Genomic DNA, 24,571 nt, shown 5'->3' on the forward strand with positions numbered 1-24,571 from the left:
ATATATATATAGTGGAGAAGTGTGGCTCACTGGTTAGAGGCGGCAGACCCGTAAGCAGAGAACGGCCCGGGACCAGGGTTCGATTCCCGACGCGGCAGGGTCGTGGACCAGGGTCAGTGGACTCGATAATTCTCGCCTCGGTGCCTACTCTAGTCAGAAACCACACTCGGCAACTCTGGGCATCAGCTTGCCTCATCTTCACAACGGCCCCCCCAGACTGCCGGGGATGCTTGGTCGCACCTTAGAGATACCCATCAGGGACCATCTCTCAGGGTGAGCCAGGACGGGTTCCCCAGCGGTCGAAGCGTGGAGATACTCCTCCGGGAGTCGATTCCTAGCGCTATATAAACCCGCAATTAATTAATTAATTATATTAGAGGTGAAGCTGCCAATTCACTCTCAACATGTTCACTCATCTTTCTCATAACTGGAATTCAAATGATTACAGCCTCTAAAAGTTAAAACTTTGCCCGTTGAGAGTATCATGCAATCGGTGCTGGCGTACAATTTAGAGTTACCTGGACAGGTCCTGTGGAGGCTGGAGCGTGGTGTGCTATGCCCATATGATTGTTTCCAGGCCAGAAGCACATCTCACAAAAGAATGTTTTGGCGTTCAAAGAGGAACTCAAAAAATTATTTACAAAACATTACTTTGTAAGATCAGTGGATAATGAATTGCTTAATCTTTAGTAAGGAAGCCAAGATAAGATGAACCTATGTGTCTACATTCAATCGTCTGTCGCTGAGGCTAACTGGGTGAAGAGAAAAGAGACACACTTTTTTTCATAGAGAGTTATCATAGGTTACAATAATATAAAGGAGAATATAGCATAACGGAGGCTAAATTAGTTATTTTTCTAAAAAGAAAGCTCAAACTCTGTGGGGGCGTGGCCAGCTGCCGAACATGGCGGTCGCCTCTTGAGGGAGCTCCGGACCCGGGCATTAATTATCATGTAAAACTGCAAACTGCTGTGTGCTGCGGTGCTTGCCCCCTGTTTAGACTGGGCGCTGCAGAATAGACCTGGCGCTGACCATCAGAGCACCGTTTGGGTCCCCGTGAGGCCTCGGTTGTAGAGCGGGGCGGCCCTTTTCTGAAGGGCTCGCAGGACAGCGTGAGAGACAAGGAAGCCGGTGACGCCGCTGGGGAGAGGCCCGCTGGAGGTCACATGACGCTGCGAGGGGAATTGCGGTCCCGTGACGGGCCCTGGGAGGTACCACGGAGACCGGGTGAAGCGGCAGGAGGACAGCAGAACAATGCCTGACTGCAGACGCGGCCCCAGGGGTGTATACTACCAGGTTTGGAGCATGAGACCTGGGGAGCAGCTATGCGAGCGCCGGGGCACAATCCGGCGTGGACTACACAGGCCTACTTGGCTCGAGAGCGTGTAGCAGTGTCTCCCTGCTGGATAGTGGAAGATCACAGGCGGGAGGCGCCATAAGAGCGCTGAGAGGAGGAAGACCCTGTGGCGTGGCAAAACCAGACTCCTGAGGCGGTATAGCTGCCTGGAACCCTCATGTGGGTCAGCGACCGCCTGGTGGTGCGTATTTGGGGAATCATAGTGGCCAGAAGTGGAGAGCAGCTCAGTGCTAGGAGAGAAGCCAAACTGGGCTGAGGTGCTGGTGGTGGTACACCCAACAGGAGACTGCTATAGAAGGCCACCAGAGGACAGAAAGCTCGGAGTACTCCCACCCCCTGCCTTCCTGAGATGACCGTGACCTGCACAGGTCAGACACCACCGTGTAGCTGCAGCAGGAGTGGGCTGCATGCAGTGCTGTGCAAGGAGGTGAGGGCCAGAGGCACACTGGCCCGAGATCGACGGAGTGCACCACTGACTGTGTTGAGAGCAGATGGCAGGACCTGCTGGGGCCACTGGGCAGTGGGAGGCCTTGCAGCGACACCAGACAGCTTAAGGGCCTAGCCCCACGTGGACGGTGAGTGCAAATCCGCCGCCATTGTGAGGGACAGGGCGCCAGAACATACAGAGATGGGGCGAGTGAAAGGCAAGCAGCAAGAAGGAGAGACTGGGATCGACAACGTCCCTGACACTGCGACATCAAATGGACGACTCTAAGCAGGCGAACTGCATACCGCCTACGAATGCAGTGGAGATGAAAGACAAGCTGGACTTGATTTTACAAGAAGTGCGAGACTCTATGAAAGCTATAGAGGCACAAATCGGCGCCCTCACAACTAGACTATCTCTGCTTCGGGCTGACCATGCCAAACTTGCCGACAAGGTGAAGTTCCATGTGGTGGACCTAGCGGCCTTGTCCCCTCAGCAAATCCAAAACACTGCCCATATTAAATAACTACAGACTCAGGTCGCCGACCTAATGGACCGCATGGAGGATGTGGAAGGGAGAGCGCGGAAGAACAACATCCCCGTAATAGGGGAGTCGGAAAGAAGTGAGTTGGCTGATGCGGCACGATTTATGGAAAGCTGGCTTAAGGAACACGTCACTTCGGAGGGCCTTTCAGGCCAATTTTGTATTGAATGTGCACACAGGATCCCTACGGGCCGCCAAAAAACCGGGGCCCCCATCGCAAGCACTCATAATTCAACTTCTATTACAGAGACCGGGACGTACTTCTACAGAAATCAAGAGAGGTGCCCCACATTAATTTCGGGAACCCTAAGGTCTCGTTATACCCAGATTACACACTTCTGGTGCAGAAGCAGCACTCCTCCTTTCTGATAGTCAAGAGGAAACTATGTGAGCTGAACTTGCAATACGCCCTCCTCTTCCCAGCGCGGTTAAGTATAATCTCTGAGCAGAAAACGTACTTCTTCGAAAGCCCGGGTGATGTGGAGGAATGGTTGGAGGTGATGGACACAGAGAGACAAGCGAGGGCTAACTCCCAGACCACGACTTCCACTCCACAAGATGGTCGGCCGGCAGGACGTTGTGTCTGTAAATGTAAATGTATTGCGACTTATAAAGCGCACGTATCACCCGAAGGCATCAAGGCGCTTGCCTTGGAAACCCGTCCTGGCTTTTTCCCTGTGAGATAACCCCTACTGGGTATCCCCAGGGTGAAAGCCAGGCATCCCTCAGCGGGTGGGCCGCCGTAGTGGAGATTAAGCAACTATTGCCCAGAGTTGCAGCGTGGTACCCCATGATTAGAATAGGCACCGAGGCGAGAATTATCGAGTCCGTGGACATTTGGGCTCAGGACCCTGCCGCGTCGGGAATTGAACCCTGGTCCCGGGCCAGACCTCTGCATCAGGGTCTGCCGCTCTAATCAGTGAGCCACACTCCTCCATTGTCTCACAACGACTGCGCTAGAGAAACACACTGCTTACCAATATAGTTGTTCTAACGGCATGGTATTGATTGAAATTATGGCCCGGGGGCTGTTTGAATACTATTGTAACCCTGACTAAGAGAGAGCGCTACATGGGTAGGATTGGCCACGTACCCCAAAATGCGAAGGCTTTGTATAGATGCGATATAGGTTTCTATGTTTTCTGTTTAGTTGGGTGGTCTGGTAAGTTCTACGACGGGACCGAGTATTGGGAGTTGGTAGGGAGGGAAATAGTCCTGCGTGGCGCACTCTCTTGAGTTGGCATGGCACCACACCTGTCTCACAGGCTGCATGGTGGCCACATCCGATTACACGATGCATTTACCTAATAAATATACCATAATAACGTAAAATATCAGGGGCCTTGGCTCAGTTCAGAAGCGGCATAGATTACATGCGCAGCTTTTAAAGCACAAGGCACAGATAGTGTACCTTCAAGAGTCCCATATGGTTGAGTTGGAAGTGGTGAAACTTCGTAAAAAGTGGAAGGGGCAGGTGTTCTTTAATACATGTACGGGGTTTGCGCGTGGCACTACGATTTGGTTCAGGCATGGAGAGCCCTTCAAGTCAGTGGAGCAAAGAGTAGATCAGCAAGGGAGGAATACCCTGGTGAGGGGCATCCTGGACGGCCAACAGATAGTGCTGGGATCAATATATGCACCAAACTCAGAGCAGGAGAAGTTCCTGAGCACACGGTCAGTCGCCCTAGTGGGGTGAGAGAGCTACCCATGGATTATTGGTGGAGATTGTAATGCAGTGATGAATGTTACACTTGATAGGTCGCATCCTCCCCCGAATGGACGGGGGTTTGTAAACAAGCGAATGCACTATGTGAATGGGCAGAGGGATGGAGGTTATGTGATGTTTGGCGGATGAGACACCCCACACATAGGGAGTACTCCTTCTATTCACCGGTACACGTTACACACAAGAATTGATAGAATGTACTGTTCCAATAGCATTGCAATGCAGGTGATGTCTACTACATACTTGGCGAAGCCCTTCTCCGACCACAACCCATTAGAGGTGGTGATTGGGTGGGGCAGAATACCCACACCAGTGCCAACATGGCGATTGTGGCCTCAACTACTAGAGGACTAATTGTTCCGCACTACTATATCAGACACTATCCAGCATTACTTTGCAGATATTAGTAGGAACGAGCAGGACGTAGGACAGGGGGCGCTGCACACTCTTTTACTGCCACATAGCAAAATTCCGCGGGATCTCCCCCCTTTCTGTGCACGGCACTGCAATGCTGGAGGGCGGCGTTACAATAAACCAGAGTGTCCCCTGCCTATACCGGGAAAATACCTCTGCTTGGTATTCACTTACAAGGGGGACGCCTGTCAATTGGCAGGCTTGCACCCTGGGTAGACGTGGCGGTCACTACGGTGGCAGATCTCTTCGGTGAGGGGGTGTTACTAGACCACGATAATTTTGTATGAGAAACGGGCGCACCGGCCCATTTATATTTCTTACATGCAGCGCTGCTACGATATCTTCAAAAGTACTTGGCCCCACAAAGACAGGAGCCCCCCATTAATGACCTAGTCAAAACCCTGTACTATAAGGGTCGAGGCGACATCTCATTAAGTGGTTGTATGTAGGGCTGCGCTCCCACACGCAGGTTGACCTGTCACCACTGCGTACTGCCTGGGAGGGAGACATAGACCGGGCCCTCGAGTGCAAGGAATGGGAGAGAGTGCTGGAGCATTCTAAAAGGTATCGCAAAATACGCGTTTTATATACATTTAAACTATGATCCTACATGGAGCGTACCTTACGCTATGCAAACTAGAAAAGATGTAACCATTAGCGTGTCACCACTGTCCCAGATGCCACCTATGGTAGCAGACCTAATGCCCATGATATGGTCCTGTCCATGGATCGGAGGGTACTGGGACTCGATCAGAAGACAACGGCGGAAATCACACACAGGGAGGTAGCTCCTACAGTTGAGGGCTGCGTCCTGGGATTGCGGAAGGAAACTTCCAAATATAAGGTGCAATATAGATTTGAGAATTTGGCGCTCCTATTGGCAGTACGTGCGATCACCATGCGGTGAAAGTCAAAAACATCACCCACTACCCATGCGTGGCACAGCGAACTGGTGCTGTGGGGAGGAGCAGAGAGTGCGGCATTGCGGCTAGAAGAGGCAAGAGGCTTGTGAAAAACACATTGCGATGGACTGGGATGTCATGTTGGAAGCATGTAGATCCTTGGATATAGCCCTTTACATCACTGCCAGCAATACCCAGGGAGATGACTGAATCCACGGACCAGACCGGCATGGTCCTAGACATAAGCAAAAGTGTAATGTTTAAGATATAGGAAACAATTGTACGGATGCCATTGTCCGAACTCAGAGAGGAATTTAGTAAATACGCAGGTTTGGAGTGTGGGGGGAGGGATAACTACAGTTGTGGGTTTATATATCATTTGAACGGACAAGAAAGTAATGTAATCGCATACAAGAGCATGGTAAAGTTGCGGAAAAGTTAGCATGCAACCGTTGTATTGTTGATCAGGGTTGTCCATAGTTAAGTCATAGAGGAATTCAGAAACAGTGTCATCACTAAAAAAAATGCGAACACGCACTGTTGTATCATGATACAGGGATAGTCGCAAGTTGTATATTGAATTGTTATGTAATATTATGCCTATGTATGATACAAGCACAATGTGAAAATCAATAAAACTATGTTTCAAATATAAAAAAACAGACAGTCTGTGGGGTCAAGACAGTGTAGAACTAATGCAGACGGGGAACATAAGTTGTATAATGTCTAAAGAAAAAAGAGAGAGAGAAGAGCAGCACAAAAGTTGTGAATATTTTTTGGAAAGAGTGGCCATTTAATCAAAGAGTGTAGTACGAGACACAAAGGACCTTCAATAGACCCTGTCTTGCCTCTAAGAGATTTGGGAAAAGAAAGAACTCAATAATGACTGAGATTCCATCATCGAGTTTAGGAAGTAGGGTCTCACATCATATGGTGCAATCCATTCAGAACACTGAGTCATATTTAATTTTTTCAGCATGAAATTCCAAATCAAGTAATGATGGATTCCAGGGCTGTGGTAATTTCATTGATCAGATTTAAGCTAAATTGAAGTACATTTCTATTTGTTTCAAGTAAAAACTTGAACTTGTAACAACAATTGATCGGTGTGAGCTGACCTCTGGGCAATAATGCACCATTCACAACTAGTACTCTTGCGGATGCCTGTAAAACACTACGAAAAAGTTAATTATGATCTAAATGATGTGACTTACTTCCCTGGTTATGTTTACACAATCTTATGGTTAAATGGGAAAGTGAAAAGTTTTCTAACTTGTAGAATTGGCAAGACCACTGTTGCAAAAGGAATAGAGCACAAGAACTTCTAGTCATAGCATAAGCACTCTAGACAAGATGATATTCGTTCTCAGTAGCCATCCCTGTACCAGGTCTTTCGGGATGTGCTCAACAAAGCTAAAGCTAGCTCCCTTCCCCCACATCATAACTTTGATTGTAGAATGGATTTACAACCTGGAGCCAGGATTCCCTGTAGAAGGATTCATGTCTTTACTGAAAAATCCACCAACAGTAATATTATGTATATCCATCTTTAGAAAGGGACAAACTCTACAATAAAATACATTGAAATAGTAAACTGAGGAGTAGAAGAAATTGGAAGGGAATACAAATACCTGGAACGTGGAGCTCTAGACCCCTTCCCCTAAGCACAGACTACACAGGTCAAAGTGAACCTCCTTGCAACTTGAGCCATTGCTGACCACCAAAAATGGATATCCACCATGCTGATTGTCTTATTTTATTCAGAATGGTGTGCTAATGGGCTGGAGTGGCATCTTATTAAGGCTAGTTCCTGCAGCTATTTTGTGGGCCAAAACAAATTTGCTTTATTGTACAGAAATCTCTCGTCATGGGGTAAATATATTTTCATCTATGCAAGGTGTCTAGTTCAGAAGCTGAATACTTCTGATGTCTAACAGCACAAGTACAGTATACTGTGTCTCTTTTAGCTCAGCATGGCATATTGCATGTCCATACCAACGAATCAGCTGTTACCAACCATTCTTGTGCAATTTAGATAACCTTAAGAAATTAAATCAAGTGCACAAAAACAATTGTCTCCAGAGGGCAGCTGTCAAGGACACCAACAAATGAAGACTAAATGGCCTGAAGTATGTCTGCTGATGTTAATAATTTGATTCCAAAGCACAACTTAAGGGTGCTATGGTAAATACATTTATCAGATGTTTGGGCTTATCACCAAGTGCTGAGAACTCAAAAAGTGTATATACAGACCATTAGCGTGGTATTTTTAGTTGTGCTGGAAATTAACAGACCACAACAGTTCCAACACCTAGATGAATAAAAAGGGGCATAGTGTTGTATTTAATAAACATAACATCTCTGTAGGTAGATATAAATATTACAACCCATGTTGTACAGTGAACAGCATGTTGCCCATGCAGCTGTAAGAATATGCTGAAAGAGCAGATTGTTCATTACGTAGCTTATAGTACCTGGATATCCTCGAAGATTAACAGCAGTGCTTTATAAATCATGCCTGATAAAACTGCATGCATGATTTTTAGGTAGGGACAGCATCAATACTATAGTGCCTCCATACAGTCAGAACATATAATTGAATAATACTTGTTGAAGCAGTACAACAGTTTCGACCTTATTTAGAGTTTGGTAGATGGAACAGCCCATCATAAATGTGGTGAATATTCCATCCAAAGTATTACAAGTAGGGTTGGGAAATGTTTTAATTATGCCGTCATAAATCATGTAATTCTGGGGATTTCACATTGCATTTATTATGCAAGGGAGCAGCTGTTGTTGGAGGTGTTTTGGTTCAAATGGAGCCTCACATCAAAAGTTGAAATGAGGACACATTTCATGCTAAAATATAGCGATAAATGATGGATTTGCATTTCATGTAATTATACAGAATAATGCATAATTTTGCCATAACTTCACATAATTACATAAAAGAAAATTATGCAAATTTCGTACGCACCTAATCCCAAGTGCAATATTGTCTATTGCCCATTTAATAAAACACAATTTTCATAATTTTTTGACAGAGTAGCTTCTCTGCCAATCTCTAACTAAGAGCCATAGTCCTTTGATGAACAAGTCATGCCCATAATGCTCTATTGGGGATTGGGTAGTGAGCTCCTGGTTCCAGATTTGTTGAATCCCAAATGATTTATTTGCTGGATGAAGTGTGATAATTGGTGTTTTGAAGTATAGTTTAATATTACTGTCCTGCTATTTCTATGCACTAATAATAACGGGTTTTACTATCACGAAATTTCATACTAATCAATTTACCAACCTCAGCAGGGTAGAAGGCTGGGTTGTTATTGGCTGGATTCAAACTTGTGTTCTACAGACAACAGCAGATGCTAAGGGGCAGCTTTACAAGCCCCTTGCACCACTTTTGTGTCATTTTCCCCATGTTAAAAATGACGCAAAAGTGGTGCAAGGGGCTTGTAAATCTGCCCCTAAGTGTTTAATGAAGTCGGCCATCTTGAAATGTGTCTTACAGTTTTTCATATGAAAAAGGGGCTCAGTTGAGAGTGCTTTCTCTGTCAGCATTCACACGATATATGTGTTCAATGTGGAAACAGTGTAATATTTTGTGTGTTGTGGCTATGTAAAAAGGATTTTATTTATAGGATGACAGGCAACATTTCATAATTCATGGCAGGACCATGGGTTGGTGGCACCTTCCACTCCAAGGGGATGTGAATGTCATATACTTACATTAGGAAATATAGATTAGACAATGTCATGTAACGACCACATGCAGATGTTGAACAGTTAAAGATATTTTGAGGATCAGTGGTGGATCCACATAATATGTTCTCCATTACCAAACATGTGTTCTTCCAGTTGTATTGTTAAATAGCGGTGATGAGGAACAACAATATTCATCTTAGCTGTGTGTTTGAGAGATGCATATGCCCAACAAATTTCTGTAATGGAAAAATGTAATTTGCAATTCTTTAAATCTTCTACAGATCTAGGAGGCAGCTCTATTGAAAGCATCTAAAACCGTCAGTAATCTGTAAATAGCAATACATTTGTATCTATGTTTTTATTTTTGGAAGTACAATTACTCAAGTTAGGTTGAGGCTGGTTAGGACTTGTTTGTACAATGAGGGGTGACAACCTATGTCAGTGTTGAGACCAGGTGCTGCTATATGTTTATGTGCTATAGCTGCATCTGCCAAAATATGCTTTCACTGTCCCTATGGATATGTCAAGCCCTTGAGACTGTGGTAAACCTGTTAAATCGTAGGGTGGTGGGAAATTCTAGGGAGCTAGACATGGTAATACGAAAAGGTAACTGTACAAAACTGGCTATAATATTTGCATTTTGTTTTGAAGATACATGTTTTTTCAATATTTTGGGATCGATACATTCTCAAATTTTTCGAATAATTCATCTATTTTCATTGAGTCTGGTATTGTTATGTTGTTTACTGCACAGTGAAACTGTAAGCATGAACCCTCTGCTGTAAATAACACAAACTGCTCCATCTTTAGGATACCAGGGTTTATGGCATCTGTTCTTGAGGATGGGTAATGCTTTACTGACCAATTTATTAATCACTATTAGCTTACATCAGGCTCAGTACTCATGACTGGAGAACAGCCATTACAACGCGGGGATTACCCCGCACTACCATTACAATGCGGGGATTACAACGAAAGTCGTTACAACGACTTTCGCTGGAGGGCGCTGTTGGATAGGGAATAGTTTAATTTTCTATCCAACACCGTCCCTACTGTCAACGTGAGCTGGAGTTGGAATAGAAAATTAAACTATTCCACTATCCAGCGCCCTCCAGTGAAAGTCGTTGTAATGACTTTCACTGTAATCCCCGCGTTGTAATGGCATGCGGGGTAAAAGCCCGCGTTGTAATGACATACAACCCTCATGTCTTAATTATTTTAGCATATTTGCCAGGATCATCTGAAACTATGCTGCGTCAATGTCACCAGTGAAAGGCTGTGAGATGCCTTCTGCACGTATCATGTTTTCTCTGATTAACTAGTTGTCATCACATACAAAAAGGAAAAGAAGATTATTAATAGCATCAGACAATGCTGCACTCATACTTCAAAAACTTCTTCTTAAATGTAAGAACTTTAAAGCAGCATTTATTTAAACAAATCATTTGGACGCCCACCTAACAAGGACCAACCTATTTAGGTTTGGTCTTCTCACCTTCATTTTTCCGGATCAGATCCACTGTAAGAAAAAGAATTGCATTTGCCCCCATGTATGCGAACAAAATTCCCAGAGTGTCTGGGCTACTGCTACTTCATCTTATAGAAACCAACCTCACGTGGGGGTTTGCTTTCTGTGAAGCAAAATCAATGCCCAGCAGGTCGCCATAATGTGGCAGCACACCTGGCATTTCATTTTCAGTGACAAAAATCACAAACCACGTGGGTGATTGATTTAGTAGACAATCTACCATCAGGTTGTCGAAGGAATAGCCTCCCACACTTGTGTATTTTGCCCTCCCATTCGCCTAACCCAAAAAATTCCCCTCTGTACTTTGTACATTAGTTCTCGTTTTTATCTATATCAAAATATCAACAAAGTAGACTAGGTTGTGGGCATGAAAACTCACTGAGAAATAAGAATACATCAAATGTGAAACTTCAGAGGAAATAGCATGCAAAGAAGGAAAATGAAGCATAACATTACCATCTTCATCAGTTCTTACAAAGAGAGGTTTACTTGTCTGAGGTCCGGTTCCAGCCGACGTGCTGGCACTGACAGCAACACTGTAGTCACTGTACTTGCTGAGGCCACTAAGGACCACAAACAGGTAACTACTGTTTACACTCCGAGAAATACCATCAGTGCCCAGGCAAGAAACAGTAAAGTACTGAATGACGCCATTGGGATAGGAAGGTGGAAAATAAAACAGGCGAATTGAAGAGGAGCTTAGATTGCTGTAGGACAGTTTATGAGGAGAGTCATCAGGAACTGCAGAAATAAAAATGGAAAAAAGGTATTTAGTGATTTTTCTATGGAATGAGACACAGAAACCCATGGAGCCGCTGACACGTTTCCCCTGCATAATTCCAGCTGTGGTTATATGACATTCCTACATAAATGATTCTACAGAAAAAGAGTGGTTTTATACGGTCTGTGGGATATCACATTTCCCTGTTGTTTCTGTTGATTCTTTTTGCCAGTTTATGAAGCAAAGTGTGGTTAATGATGCAGATGTTTTATGGGGCTAGTGTTACCCCCTCGCAGCTAAGGGCCTTTTCATGCAGTGTGTTCACTTCAAGCAATTATTCTGGATATTGTATTTCTTGCAAATTAATTTCAGGGTCCAGAATCTGTACAGATGTGGAAAACATTTGATAGAAAATCAGATGGTGAGGCACATTTAATGACAAGCAGTTAAGTGGGTAATTATTAGCACAATATGTTGTTTACTAATATGGTTGTTGCTGATTTAGTATGTACAAAACGAAGCAGAGAGATGCAAATGCTTTCCTTCCAATTCTTTGTTTATGATCAAGCCTTACCATCTTCAAGAGTGGTCATGTTCAGCACTTTGCTTATTTGGTTTCCATTGCCATAGATGGTGCTGGCCGACACATCCACCGCGTACTGTGAGAACTTGCGAAGATATGATAATACAACTGAGGAATAGTTGCTAGTGACATTTAGGACATGTGACTGATTCCAATATCGAACTGAGTAGAACAAAATTACTCCATTGGCATGGACAGGTGGCTGCCATGACACTTCAAGCTCAGTTGAATTAATGTGTCTATATGACAGATCATATGGAGGACTTCCTGGAGCTGGGAAAGCAGAAGAATATACAAAATTAGTATCTTGAAATAAGGCTTAGCAATTTCATGTAAACACAAATTTAGAGTACACAGTGAGCGTCACGTCGGTAGTTTTATTGTAATCCACCTGCAGTGCTGTACATTGTTGAGGTGAAATACATCTGCTTTGTTTCTTGACTTAAACTAGAATTCATTAATGTTGATCCACTGGCAATGTTTTTGACATACTCCTACTTCAAATTAATATAGCCAGCACAGAAACTCTATACCCACATCCAACTTAGCTTCTGCCCCCGACACACCTACCAATATACTTTATATAATATATAGACCAAAGCTATTTGTTTACACCCAGTGCTGCAACATCAAGGAGGATTGAAATTTATTTAGAACATTGTCGAAGAATCAGTGAGAGAGACACACTTTACCCCACTCCTCAGCATATAAATTTCACCTCATGCCAGGCCTATTTCTGTTGTATAATTTCCCCATTGCAATATTTCTATTATCACAACTAAGGCACTGATTATGAATTTGTAGGTCCGTGGACTGTCAAACCAGGGGTGGGGCTGCAATGGTGGTGCGCCCCGGTGGTCCGACCACCGTATTAAGATTTTGGCGGTAGGGCCGCCATTGAATTGCCGCAACCACCGGGAATCCGTGATCCCTCGGTGGTGGTGCGGCAGTCAGAGTCATAATATGCTGGTGATGAAGCTGCTACTCCAGCAAGCATATTATGAGTTTACTCACTGCCATAGTTTTCATGGCAGTGAATCTGCCATGAAAACTGTGGCGATGAGGAAATTAAGAGGGCCCTACAGGGCACCCTGGTGCCTCATGGCCATTGGGATGAATGAATGAAGGCACATGGTGTGCCCCTCTGTCTGCATGCATGCCCAGTTCCTGCACAGCATGGCCTAAATAGTCCATGTCATGCAGGAACTTGATTTGGCATTCCCATTGCAGTGCTTTTTTTTTCTAAATACTGTGGTGGGAATGCCAAACGACTGCCCACCAGAAAACGAGGTAACTCGCAATCTGGCAGGTGGCCGGTGGTGAGCTTTGGTGGTGTGGGAGCAGGGTGGTGGCGTGCCGCCCCACTCCCACGCAGTCAAACTCAGAAACAGGACCTAAGAAAGAATTCGTACCTGAACTGTCAAAGCAAACAATTGAGGGCTCTCCCCAAATAAATGGTATTCAGTACTATGGATAAATGCTTATGAATATAAACCAATCGTTCTTCTGATGAATGTCTTCTCACAGTTGACAGTAATCAGTCCCGTAGACCACTTACCCGGCAAATTAGACACTTTGTGATATCTGCAGTGAATTGACCACTGCATCTGGCACAATGAAATTTTTGGCGTTTAGTTCTTTAAATTATAGGACTGGTAATGGGAGAGGAGTGGGGCTCATCTGATCAGTGGCTTAATATGTGAAATAAATCAATAAATGTCAGTGTCCAAAAATTTTCAAAGATGCCACCACTAACCTCTGCCATGGGCGTGGCTAGATTCCTGCATGGATACCCGAAACCCTAAGTGCCCAGTACACTGGGTCCTTAATACGAGAACTGTACTGCACATTCCTGGGACCAAGTCAGGCGATGATGCTATCTACACTTTCAACGATGTTTCTATACTTTCCTGATTGTTTTGAATTGCAATACCTCTGTATTTTGTACTTAAATTTACCTTTCCACTGTCTCCGTCTCCTTCTTTCCTACCCCTTTCAATACTTTCTATCACAGGTACTTCTCCTCTCCTCCTTCTCTCACCTTGTGCACATTTTTACTAATTCATTAAACCATTCTGATCCTTTCAATCACCTCTCATCTTCTCTTCTCTCTGCACTTCCCCCTTCTCTCCCTCCATCCCCTTTCCCCTTTCTTCCCTCTCCCTCACAACCTTCCTGTCCTGGGTTTCTGTTTTGTCCCTCCTTTTGATCCATCTCCCAAATATCCTATTTGCATGTCATTTCCCTGCAACCTTTCCTGTGTGTAGCCCTGTCTAGATATTTTATTCTCCTCTCCCCTAGAATGGAAATCTGCTCTCCTTCAAAATATGTCCCCCTGCAGTGACCATCTACATCCTTCTCTATACTAATGATTGCCTCCCCTCTTATTCGGCATGCTTACCTACTCTTTTGTACTCATTTCCACTCTCCATCTCAAATCGTGGGCACTTACTTTCTTCCCTCCCACCTCCTCCCTCTCCCTACATTTTAACCTTTAATAGTATATACTGTTACCTAATTCAACATGCATTTTTAAGTAATGATCAAACAACATAAGGCTGAGTAGGCTCTGCTGAGATTACAATAATTGACAGGCAACTGGCATAGAAACCTCAGAAGCAGGCACCATACCCCATCATGGAGTTGTATCGTAGCTACTGACAAGGAAGCAGAGTTCCAAAACAAAATTCACCAAAGTGTTTTTTACAGCAGAATCTAATCAAGAACTGGTAGGTACTTTTGAAAGGGTAGATGTTTCTGTTCATGGTAGCACTTATCAGCCTTTTCCTTCCCACAATAAACATGATTAAATATCCATCTCTAAACATCTCTAAACATAGCTGACAAAAAGAAAATTGTCCATTGCAAATGTTGTAAAATAATATCAAAGCAGAACCCGTCTGCACTGATTAATATTTTAGAATGATGTCCATTTAGACTCTTCCAAAATCCCAAAGAAGATAAATTGTACAACAAATGTCAGCACCAGGGGGCATATTATCAAGATGTGCGTTAAAAAACGCACATCGCAAATTTCCCTATCGCCGGATTTTATCGCTGTGATAGCGCGGTATTATCAATGCGCAACACGTAGGCGATATTAAATCCGGCGATAGTCGGCAATAGGGAACATTAGCGTGTGAAAACAAGCGTTGTTGTCACGCGCTAATGTGTGCCTTGATAATATGGGGGGTGGATTCAGCTTTATGATCCACACCCCCATGTTAACAATGCCTAACACCTGATCAAAGCAGGCGTTGGGAGACCTGCGATAAACGAGTTTATCGCAGGTCTCCTTCTCCCAACGCCTGCCTTGATAATAGGGTGTTACCACCTCCAACCACATTCTACATGTGGTTGGACGTGGGAACGCCCACCCTGCATCCCATTAGCGTTATCTATCGCCCCCAGCGCGAGGGCGATAGATGAAGTCAGGAATACGTCTCTAACTCCGGTTAGAGACGTATTGAGAATAGTGCGATAATTAATAAATGCGTTAGCGACTTTAAAAAGTCGCTGACGCTTTTATCGCGGGCTTGATAATATGCCCCAATATTTTTAGGATGGTGAAGGGTTTAGGACATTGTATAAAAAACGGTTTGAGTCAGTAACAAAACCCCAAGATAACAAGATCCCCAGGAGAATGTTGTAAGGGAACACAAGACTCTATACTCACATTTATTCATGGACTTTAGATTGCCTGGGGGTGGGGGCTGCACAGCAGGGACTTGTATTATGCCCCAGGTTTGAGTGTTGGGGGGCTTAACTCACTCTGTAAACATCAATTTGGTCAAAGATTAAACACTCAAAGCAAACAGAATGAAATACTTGTGCGCATCATGTTTGCAGTGCAGCAGGTACCATCAGTGAGGTGGAGCATTGGGCAAGGTGAAATGCGCACTTGGGAAGGCATCCTTTCTTAAATAGCTGCCTGGCCTGCCTTTGTCACCAGGCTTGGCACACAACTCCTTTTATAACAGTTGTAAATAGTACTCCTGCTGCAACGCTTTTTAGTAAATTGCTGGTTGCCTAATTATTTGAGTGAAGCCTACATTGTTGCTGCCATAGTTTGCCTGCGTTTTTACAGAGGGAGCACAGGAGACAGCTGAGGAAATGAAATACAAATGTGTGGCTGCTGGTTCTGGCAACGTCCAGCCTGTAGATCTGGACTCATGCCTTTGGGAGTGGCAAGAAGAGTACTGGTCCCCTCACCCACCAAAATAAGTGCCAGCGTTGTGCATCGCAAACCATGTGCACAAAGTAAGTACTGCGTCTACTGATCAAACAGATCCAATGGCTTCCATCAGAAAAGAATGCTAATTCTCAACGCTTTAGTGGAGACTTGTGATTGTATTAAAGACAAGCAGGCTAGCATTATCCATTAATATTTATTCACTTCTTCCAAGCAGCAAACACTACCAAAGTTCCAAAAAAGAACATTGTGTGTCTTATTAAGAACCTTAGACATTTCAGTTCATAAAACCCCACAACATTCTATCTTCTCCTTCTTTTGGCACTGCTCTCCATTCATCCAATCTGCATCTGTCTCCGGAGTGTCCAATGCTCATCTTTAAACACCTGTAACATTTTTTTTGCATAACACTCCAAAGTTCCATGTCTATTTTATTTATTTTCCTAAATGTGAATTGTTCTATATTCTGAGCTCCTAAAGTCAAATATTTCTTCCCTTCCTTTCTATATCCACATTTTAACACCTGGGAGGTGAGGGAGGGAAAGTGCTAGCCCCCTTGTCTTTAAAAAAATATATGATTCATTGTCCGCTAAAGCTCTGACAATCAGCATTTTATGACAAGACAGGAGGCTAGCATATGCATGTTCAAAACCTCTAAAAGTGAGACTCCAAACATGCTTTACAGTTTTAAAATAGAATTTCCTAAAAACTTCAGCATTTGACCAATTTGAAGCTGTCATCACTTCCTTCAGCTTAGCTCCTGCTGAATAAACCGTTTAAGTTATACCTCCCTCACAGAATGGGATTTGAATATCAGTTCACACCATACTCCTTCATCACTTCCTTCCCCCATCTAGCAATAGTAGCTACTGAAACTGCTTTAAATGGCTTTACATATGAAATCAATGACTGATTCACACCATCACTTCTAAATTCATGCACTCTTGATTTATACTCTTTCAAACACTCAATCATGAAAAAGTGTAGTTATCCCGCACGCCTTGGGTGAAAAATAGAATCTTTGTTCTTGTCCAAATCTCAAAAGCACTACTTCCAGTTGATAAAATCTACTTGAAATATCTAAAGCTGAAACATCAGAATCCCATTTAAAAGAAATTAGACAACGTGAAGTAGATAATTTCCATGTCAACTCTCTTAGGGCTAAATAATTATTCATTGGTCAAGGCTCGAACATTTTAAAAACAAGTTGACGTCCCAAACACTTTCATAACATGACCTAGGAGACCTTTTCGGATGAATCACTTTCAAAATTCTACAAATCAAAGGACTTTTCACAATCAATAAACCATTTAACAAAGAATGAATGACCTACTGACATTTCTGGTCTGTAAAAATTAACAATCCTATATGTAAATCCTTTGGAAAATAAATTTACCAAACAATTAGCAATCTCTACTTCATCAGCCTCCATCAGATCCAAATCCTTTTCCAGCACTAACATAGCTAGACATTCCATGTCTCCTTACACATTTTCCTAATTCCTGGCACCCACGACTCATTGAGAAGTTCCGAAGCTTCCTCTGATCTCCTGATATCATCCAAAGTAGAAGGTTGAGCATACCCAATTTCACCAAAGGACACTTTTCCCCTCCTACACTTTGCAACATTCCCTCGCAAGACGGAATTAAATAAGGCACTTCCACTGCCAACTCCATCACCAATGGGAATCAAATATGTGTCACCAAAAAGATGCTACTAAAACTATTTGACACTTCTATCTTCTCATCTGAACCAGCACTCTCTAAATCATCGCAATGGGTGGAAAAGCATAACCTCAGACTCACCCAACTCTGAGTAAACTCATCCACTGCCATGGCTCCCAGATCCGGATGTCAACTGAAATACTTCCCCTTTTGAAAGGTCAAATGGGACACAAACAAATCCACTTCTATTGGTCCCAGGTATGATTCTATTTTCTGGAAAAAACTCTCCCTTGGCTTCCAATCGGATCAGTGACGTAATATAGATGCAACAAATATCGAGAAACACAAATATCGGCCAATAAATATTGAGAACAAAAATATTGTCTCCATAAACATAACTTTAAAAATCACTAATGTCGAGCACACAAATATTTTTAACAAAAATATTGATCTTTACGGATCACTGACATAATATCGACGTCACAAATATCGAGATACACAAATATCGAGTGAAAAATATCGAGTGACAAAATATCGACTCCCTATCTACAAACAGGTAAGTACCAAAATATCGACTCCAAAATATCGACTTACAAAAATATAGACTGTCAAAATATCGATTTTTTTAAATGTCTTAAAATTAAGTTAAAACTAATATACTAATAAATATATTTAATATAAACTTAGAAATAATAATTTAAAAAATGTAATTTTAATAAATAATTTCTATAATTAAAAAAATTATATCACCAAAAATAATACATATATATATATATATATATATATATATATATATATATATATATATATGGCGCTCCCTGTCCCACTGGAAAGTCAGGGCACTCGCGGGCGGGTGCAGCTTGCGGTAATGGGTACCCGCATTCACATTAAGCTCAGCCTCAGAAATGATCAAACTCCAAAGAACTGCACTCGTGGAACCAAACAGCTTAGCAGTGCTCACGCCAAAATTTAATCACAGATTGTTAACAGACGCGTTTCAGCATTACGCCTTCCTCAGTGTCAACTACACTGTGAGGACCCGCCTTGGATATAGCAGAAAAACAATCAATCATCAACATAGTAGACGGACTCCCTTGGAATAACGGGCGCGCCATCTTGGAACATGTTAATACAGTTCGACATTAGGTACTAATTGCCCTTATGTGGAAACAAAACAACATCAATCTCGCCGTGGATTATTAATACAATCCATGACAGGATATGTATTGTGAGGACTCGCGCAGGGATGCAGCGAAAGGAATGTTCAAAAGACAAGAAAATATAGCAACAGGCTCCGGTGCGAGTGCAGTGCCCCAGCTGCCAAAAACCAAACTCAACGAACTGCTGGTGAAGCTTGAGCGACTGCACGAAAGAGAAATCAGGAAGTGGTGGGAGGCTACCAGCCTCCAGAGCTACATAGACGACAAACGGGTGCCGAGGGGCTTGCGAGTGTATACCATCCCGTCTTATGAAAACCCGGACCCCCAACTTCTGACAGACTGGGCTGAGCATACCGCTCAATACTGCGAAGGAACTTTGACAATACTAGTGAAATACGCGTGGAGCGACCGCGCAAAAACTCTAACTGATATAGAGTCACTAGAACAAGAATTGTTACAAGAAGAAAAGCCGGAGAAGCTAGCACTCTTTAAGGATCAACTTAAAGTTCGTCTGAATAAATACGAGGAAAAGATCAAGACTCGCAAACAAGAGAAATATACAAGAGACGAAAACGATTATCTTTCGGGTAGAATCTTAACTTTCGCTAAGAAATACGACGCCCCGACTATGTTGATGATTGATTGTTTTTCTGCTATATCCAAGGCGGGTCCTCACAGTGTAGTTGACACTGAGGAAGGCGTAATGCTGAAACGCGTCTGTTAACAATCTGTGATTAAATTTTGGCGTGAGCACTGCTAAGCTGTTTGGTTCCACGAGTGCAGTTCTTTGGAGTTTGATCATTTCTGAGGCTGAGCTTAATATATATATATATATATATATATATATCATTCCAAATGCCCAAAAGCTTTGCAGGACGCACTCAGCAGCCAGCCTTCCTTTCGGCGTACCTGTGACAGCTGATCCCACACCCGGATTGTTTTTCATATGCCTTACGCGTTTCGAGACTTCGTGTCTCTCATCAGAGGCAGCTTCCACAATTGAGTTTGTAAGATGTTCCTTTTAATTGTTCACATTCATGCGTCACAAAAATGTTCACGCCCACTCAGGTTGCGTATATCATGAAATTTGCATGCTGGTAATTGAAGTCCAGAGGAACACCGCATTATTTTACCTTTAGTAGGTTCCTACTCACATTGTGTTGATAAAAGCTTGTGTTTCCTTAGTAGGATTCGGAGTGTTTTGGCCAGTAAATTTATGTCAGACTCGCTGCGCTGGTCAGGTTTGAACATGGTTTCAACTGCAGCCTCTTAAGGTCTCAAGATGGTGCGTCTTGCCACGACGAGGGCCGCCGTGTAATTTATGTCATTCCAAATGCCCAAAAGCTTTGCAGGACGCACTCAGCAGCCAGCCTTCCTTTCGGCGTACCTGTGACAGCTGATCCCACACCCGGATTGTTTTTCATATGCCTTACGCGTTTCGAGACTTCGTGTCTCTCATCAGAGGCAGCTTCCACAATTGAGTTTGTAAGATGTTCCTTTTAATTGTTCACATTCATGCGTCACAAAAATGTTCACGCCCACTCAGGTTGCGTATATCATGAAATTTGCATGCTGGTAATTGTCACAGGTACGCCGAAAGGAAGGCTGGCTGCTGAGTGCGTCCTGCAAAGCTTTTGGGCATTTGGAATGACATAAATTACACGGCGGCCCTCGTCGTGGCAAGACGCACCATCTTGAGACCTTAAGAGGCTGCAGTTGAAACCATGTTCAAACCTGACCAGCGCAGCGAGTCTGACATAAATTTACTGGCCAAAACACTCCGAATCCTACTAAGGAAACACAAGCTTTTATCAACACAATGTGAGTAGGAACCTACTAAAGGTAAAATAATGCGGTGTTCCTCTGGACTACAATTACCAGCATGCAAATTTCATGATATACGCAACCTGAGTGGGCGTGAACATTTTTGTGACGCATGAATGTGAACAATTAAAAGGGACATCTTACAAACTCAATTGTGGAAGCTGCCTCTGATGAGAGACACGAAGTCTCGAAACGCGTAAGGCATATGAAAAACAATCCGGGTGTGGGATCAGCTGTCACAGGTACGCCGAAAGGAAGGCTGGCTGCTGAGTGCGTCCTGCAAAGCTTTTGGGCATTTGGAATGACATAAATTACACGGCGGCCCTCGTCGTGGCAAGACGCACCATCTTGAGACCTTAAGAGGCTGCAGTTGAAACCATGTTCAAACCTGACCAGCGCAGCGAGTCTGACATAAATTTACTGGCCAAAACACTCCGAATCCTACTAAGGAAACACAAGCTTTTATCAACACAATGTGAGTAGGAACCTACTAAAGGTAAAATAATGCGGTGTTCCTCTGGACTACAATTACCAGCATGCAAATTTCATGATATACGCAACCTGAGTGGGCGTGAACATTTTTGTGACGCATGAATGTGAACAATTAAAAGGAACATCTTACAAACTCAATTGTGGAAGCTGCCTCTGATGAGAGACACGAAGTCTCGAAACGCGTAAGGCATATGAAAAACAATCCGGGTGTGGGATCAGCTGTCACAGGTACGCCGAAAGGAAGGCTGGCTGCTGAGTGCGTCCTGCAAAGCTTTTGGGCATTTGGAATGACATAAATTACACGGCGGCCCTCGTCGTGGCAAGACGCACCATCTTGAGACCTTAAGAGGCTGCAGTTGAAACCATGTTCAAACCTGACCAGCGCAGCGAGTCTGACATAAATTTACTGGCCAAAACACTCCGAATCCTACTAAGGAAACACAAGCTTTTATCAACACAATGTGAGTAGGAACCTACTAAAGGTAAAATAATGCGGTGTTCCTCTGGACTACAATTACCAGCATGCAAATTTCATGATATACGCAACCTGAGTGGGCGTGAACATTTTTGTGACGCATGAATGTGAACAATTAAAAGGAACATCTTACAAACTCAATTGTGGAAGCTGCCTCTGATGAGAGACACGAAGTCTCGAAACGCGTAAGGCATATGAAAAACAATCCGGGTGTGGGATCAGCTGTCACAGGTACGCCGAAAGGAAGGCTGGCTGCTGAGTGCGTCCTGCAAAGCTTTTGGGCATTTGGAATGACATAAATTACACGGCGGCCCTCGTCGTGGCAAGACGCACCATCTTGAGACCTTAAGAGGCTGCAGTTGAAACCATGTTCAAACCTGACCAGCGCAGCGAGTCTGACATAAATTTACTGGCCAAAACACTCCGAATCCTACTAAGGAAACACAAGCTTTTATCAACACAATGTGAGTAGGAACCTACTAAAGGTAAAATAATGCGGTGTTCCTCTGGACTACAATTACCAGCATGCAAATTTCATGATATACGCAACCTGAGTGGGCGTGAACATTTTTGTGACGCATGAATGTGAACAATTAAAAGGAACATCTTACAAACTCAATTGTGGAAGCTGCCTCTGATGAGAGACACGAAGTCTCGAAACGCGTAAGGCATATGAAAAACAATCCGGGTGTGGGATCAGCTGTCACAGGTACGCCGAAAGGAAGGCTGGCTGCTGAGTGCGTCCTGCAAAGCTTTTGGGCATTTGGAATGACATATATATATATATATATATATATATATATATATATATATATATATATATATATATATAAAAACATATTATTAAATAAACATATATAACATTTTTAGCGTAGCATAGAAAATGGTTAAAATTTATTGTAACAACTATAGTGAGTTCAACATTAGCAAAAGTGTTGGATAGCGTAGAGGTAAAATTTACTATTCCCACTCCAGTGGGTGCAACAGTAGAGAAAGCGCTGGATAGCGTAGGGGTTAAAATTACTATTCCCATTCCAGGGATGTATGACATTACAACGCATACTTTTACAACACCTACCATTACATCAAAACTTTTACAACACAAAAACTTTTACAACTCATACATTTACAACGCAAGATTTTACAACGCATATACCTTTACAACGCATACCATTACAACGTAAGTATTGGTAAGTATATAATATTTTTTTTAATATAAATTAATTTAAAATATTATAATATAATTTAATTTTATTTAATTGTATTTAATTAATGTAATTTAAATGTAATTTTACTTTATTTTTACAAAGTACCCCTGTACCCCAAAAACCCTAAACTGACCCTGAACCCTAAAAATACCCCTTTACCCAAAAACTGAAAACTGACCCTGAACCCTACAAATACCCCTTTACCCAAAAACTGAAAACTGACCCTGAACCCTAAAAATACCCCTTTACCCCAGAAACTGAAAACTGACCCTGAACCGTAAAAATAAAATACCCCTTAACCCAAAAACTGAAAACTGACCCTGAACCCTAAAAATACCCCTTTACCCAAAAACTGAAAACTGACCCTGAACCCTAAAAATACCCCTTTACCCCAGAAACTGAAAACTGACCCTGAACCCTAAAAAAGCCCCTTTACCCAAAAACTGAAAACTGACCATGAACTTTAAAAATACCGCTTTACCCAAAAACTTAAAACTGACCCTGAACCCTAAAAATACCCCTTTACCCAAAAACTGAAAACTGACCCTGAACCCTAAAAATACCCCTTTACCCAAAAACTGAAAACTGACCCTGAACCCTACAAATACCCCTTTACCCAAAAACTGAAAACTGACCCGGAACCCTAAAAATACCCCTTTACCCCAGAAACTGAAAACTGACCCTGAACCCTAAAAATACCCCTTAACCCAATAACTGAAAACTGACCCTGAACCCCAAAAATACCCCTTTACCCAAAAACTGAAAACTGACCCTGAACCCTAAAAATATCCCTTTACCCCAGAACCTGAAAACTGACCCTGAACCCTAAAAATACCCCTTTACCCAAAAACTGAAAACTGACCATGAACTCTAAAAATACCGCTTTACCCAAAAACTTAAAACTGACCCTGAAGCCTAAAAATACCCCTTTACCCAAAAACTGAAAACTGACCCTGAACCCTAAAAATACCCCTTTACCCAAAAACCCAAACATATAACATTTTAAAAAAAATTATATACTTAGCAATACTTACGTTCTAATGGTATGCGTTGTAAAGGTATCTGCGTTGTAAAAACATGCTTTGTAAATGTATGTGTTGTAAAAGTTGTTGCGTTGTAAAAGTTTCGTTGTAATGGTAGTGCATAGTAAAAGTTGCATTGTAAACGTTGCATACCCACTCCAGTGGGTGCAACAGTAGGGAAAGTGTTGTATAGCGTAGGGGTTAAAATTACTATTCCAACTTCAGAGAGTGCAATAATAGGGAAAGTAAATACTTCACAAATAGATATAAATAACATAAATAGTAATACCAATTACAAATAATTAAAATATTGTACTTGTGTATAAAAAATATTAAATATTTATTTATAAATACAAAATAAAATTATTTAATTATAAAAATTGCCTACTCATACTAATTAATTACCTATTAACAATAAATTAATTTACAATTTCAAAATTAATAAATTAATTTTAATTACCAATTATATTTTAATTAATTACCTATTAAACATTAAATAACAATTAATTCAAAATAAATACCAATAATTTAAATGACATATTTAATTAATGAGAATTAAATTATTTCCCACCCTATTCCCCTATAAACCCACAACCCGCTACAGACAATAAATGAATGAAATTAACA

At 42.5% G+C, this 24,571-nt stretch overlaps 1 protein-coding gene across 1 annotated transcript in view; it reads right to left on the reverse strand.

Moving 5' to 3' along the window:
* PTPRQ (protein tyrosine phosphatase receptor type Q) overlaps nt 1-24,571 on the reverse strand; it is a 1,500,794-nt gene that overhangs the window by 736,055 nt on the left and 740,168 nt on the right. The window contains exons 29-30 of the mRNA XM_078647981.1: nt 11,899-12,180; nt 11,060-11,344 (exon numbers count right to left, since the gene is read on the reverse strand). Coding sequence (XP_078504107.1) covers nt 11,060-11,344; nt 11,899-12,180 — 567 coding nt within the window. The remainder of the gene's footprint in view (nt 1-11,059; nt 11,345-11,898; nt 12,181-24,571) is intronic.

Source organism: Lissotriton helveticus, chromosome 1_1 (assembly GCF_964261635.1).
Source record: "Lissotriton helveticus chromosome 1_1, aLisHel1.1, whole genome shotgun sequence".
In the NCBI taxonomy this organism is placed as follows: domain Eukaryota; kingdom Metazoa; phylum Chordata; class Amphibia; order Caudata; family Salamandridae; genus Lissotriton; species Lissotriton helveticus.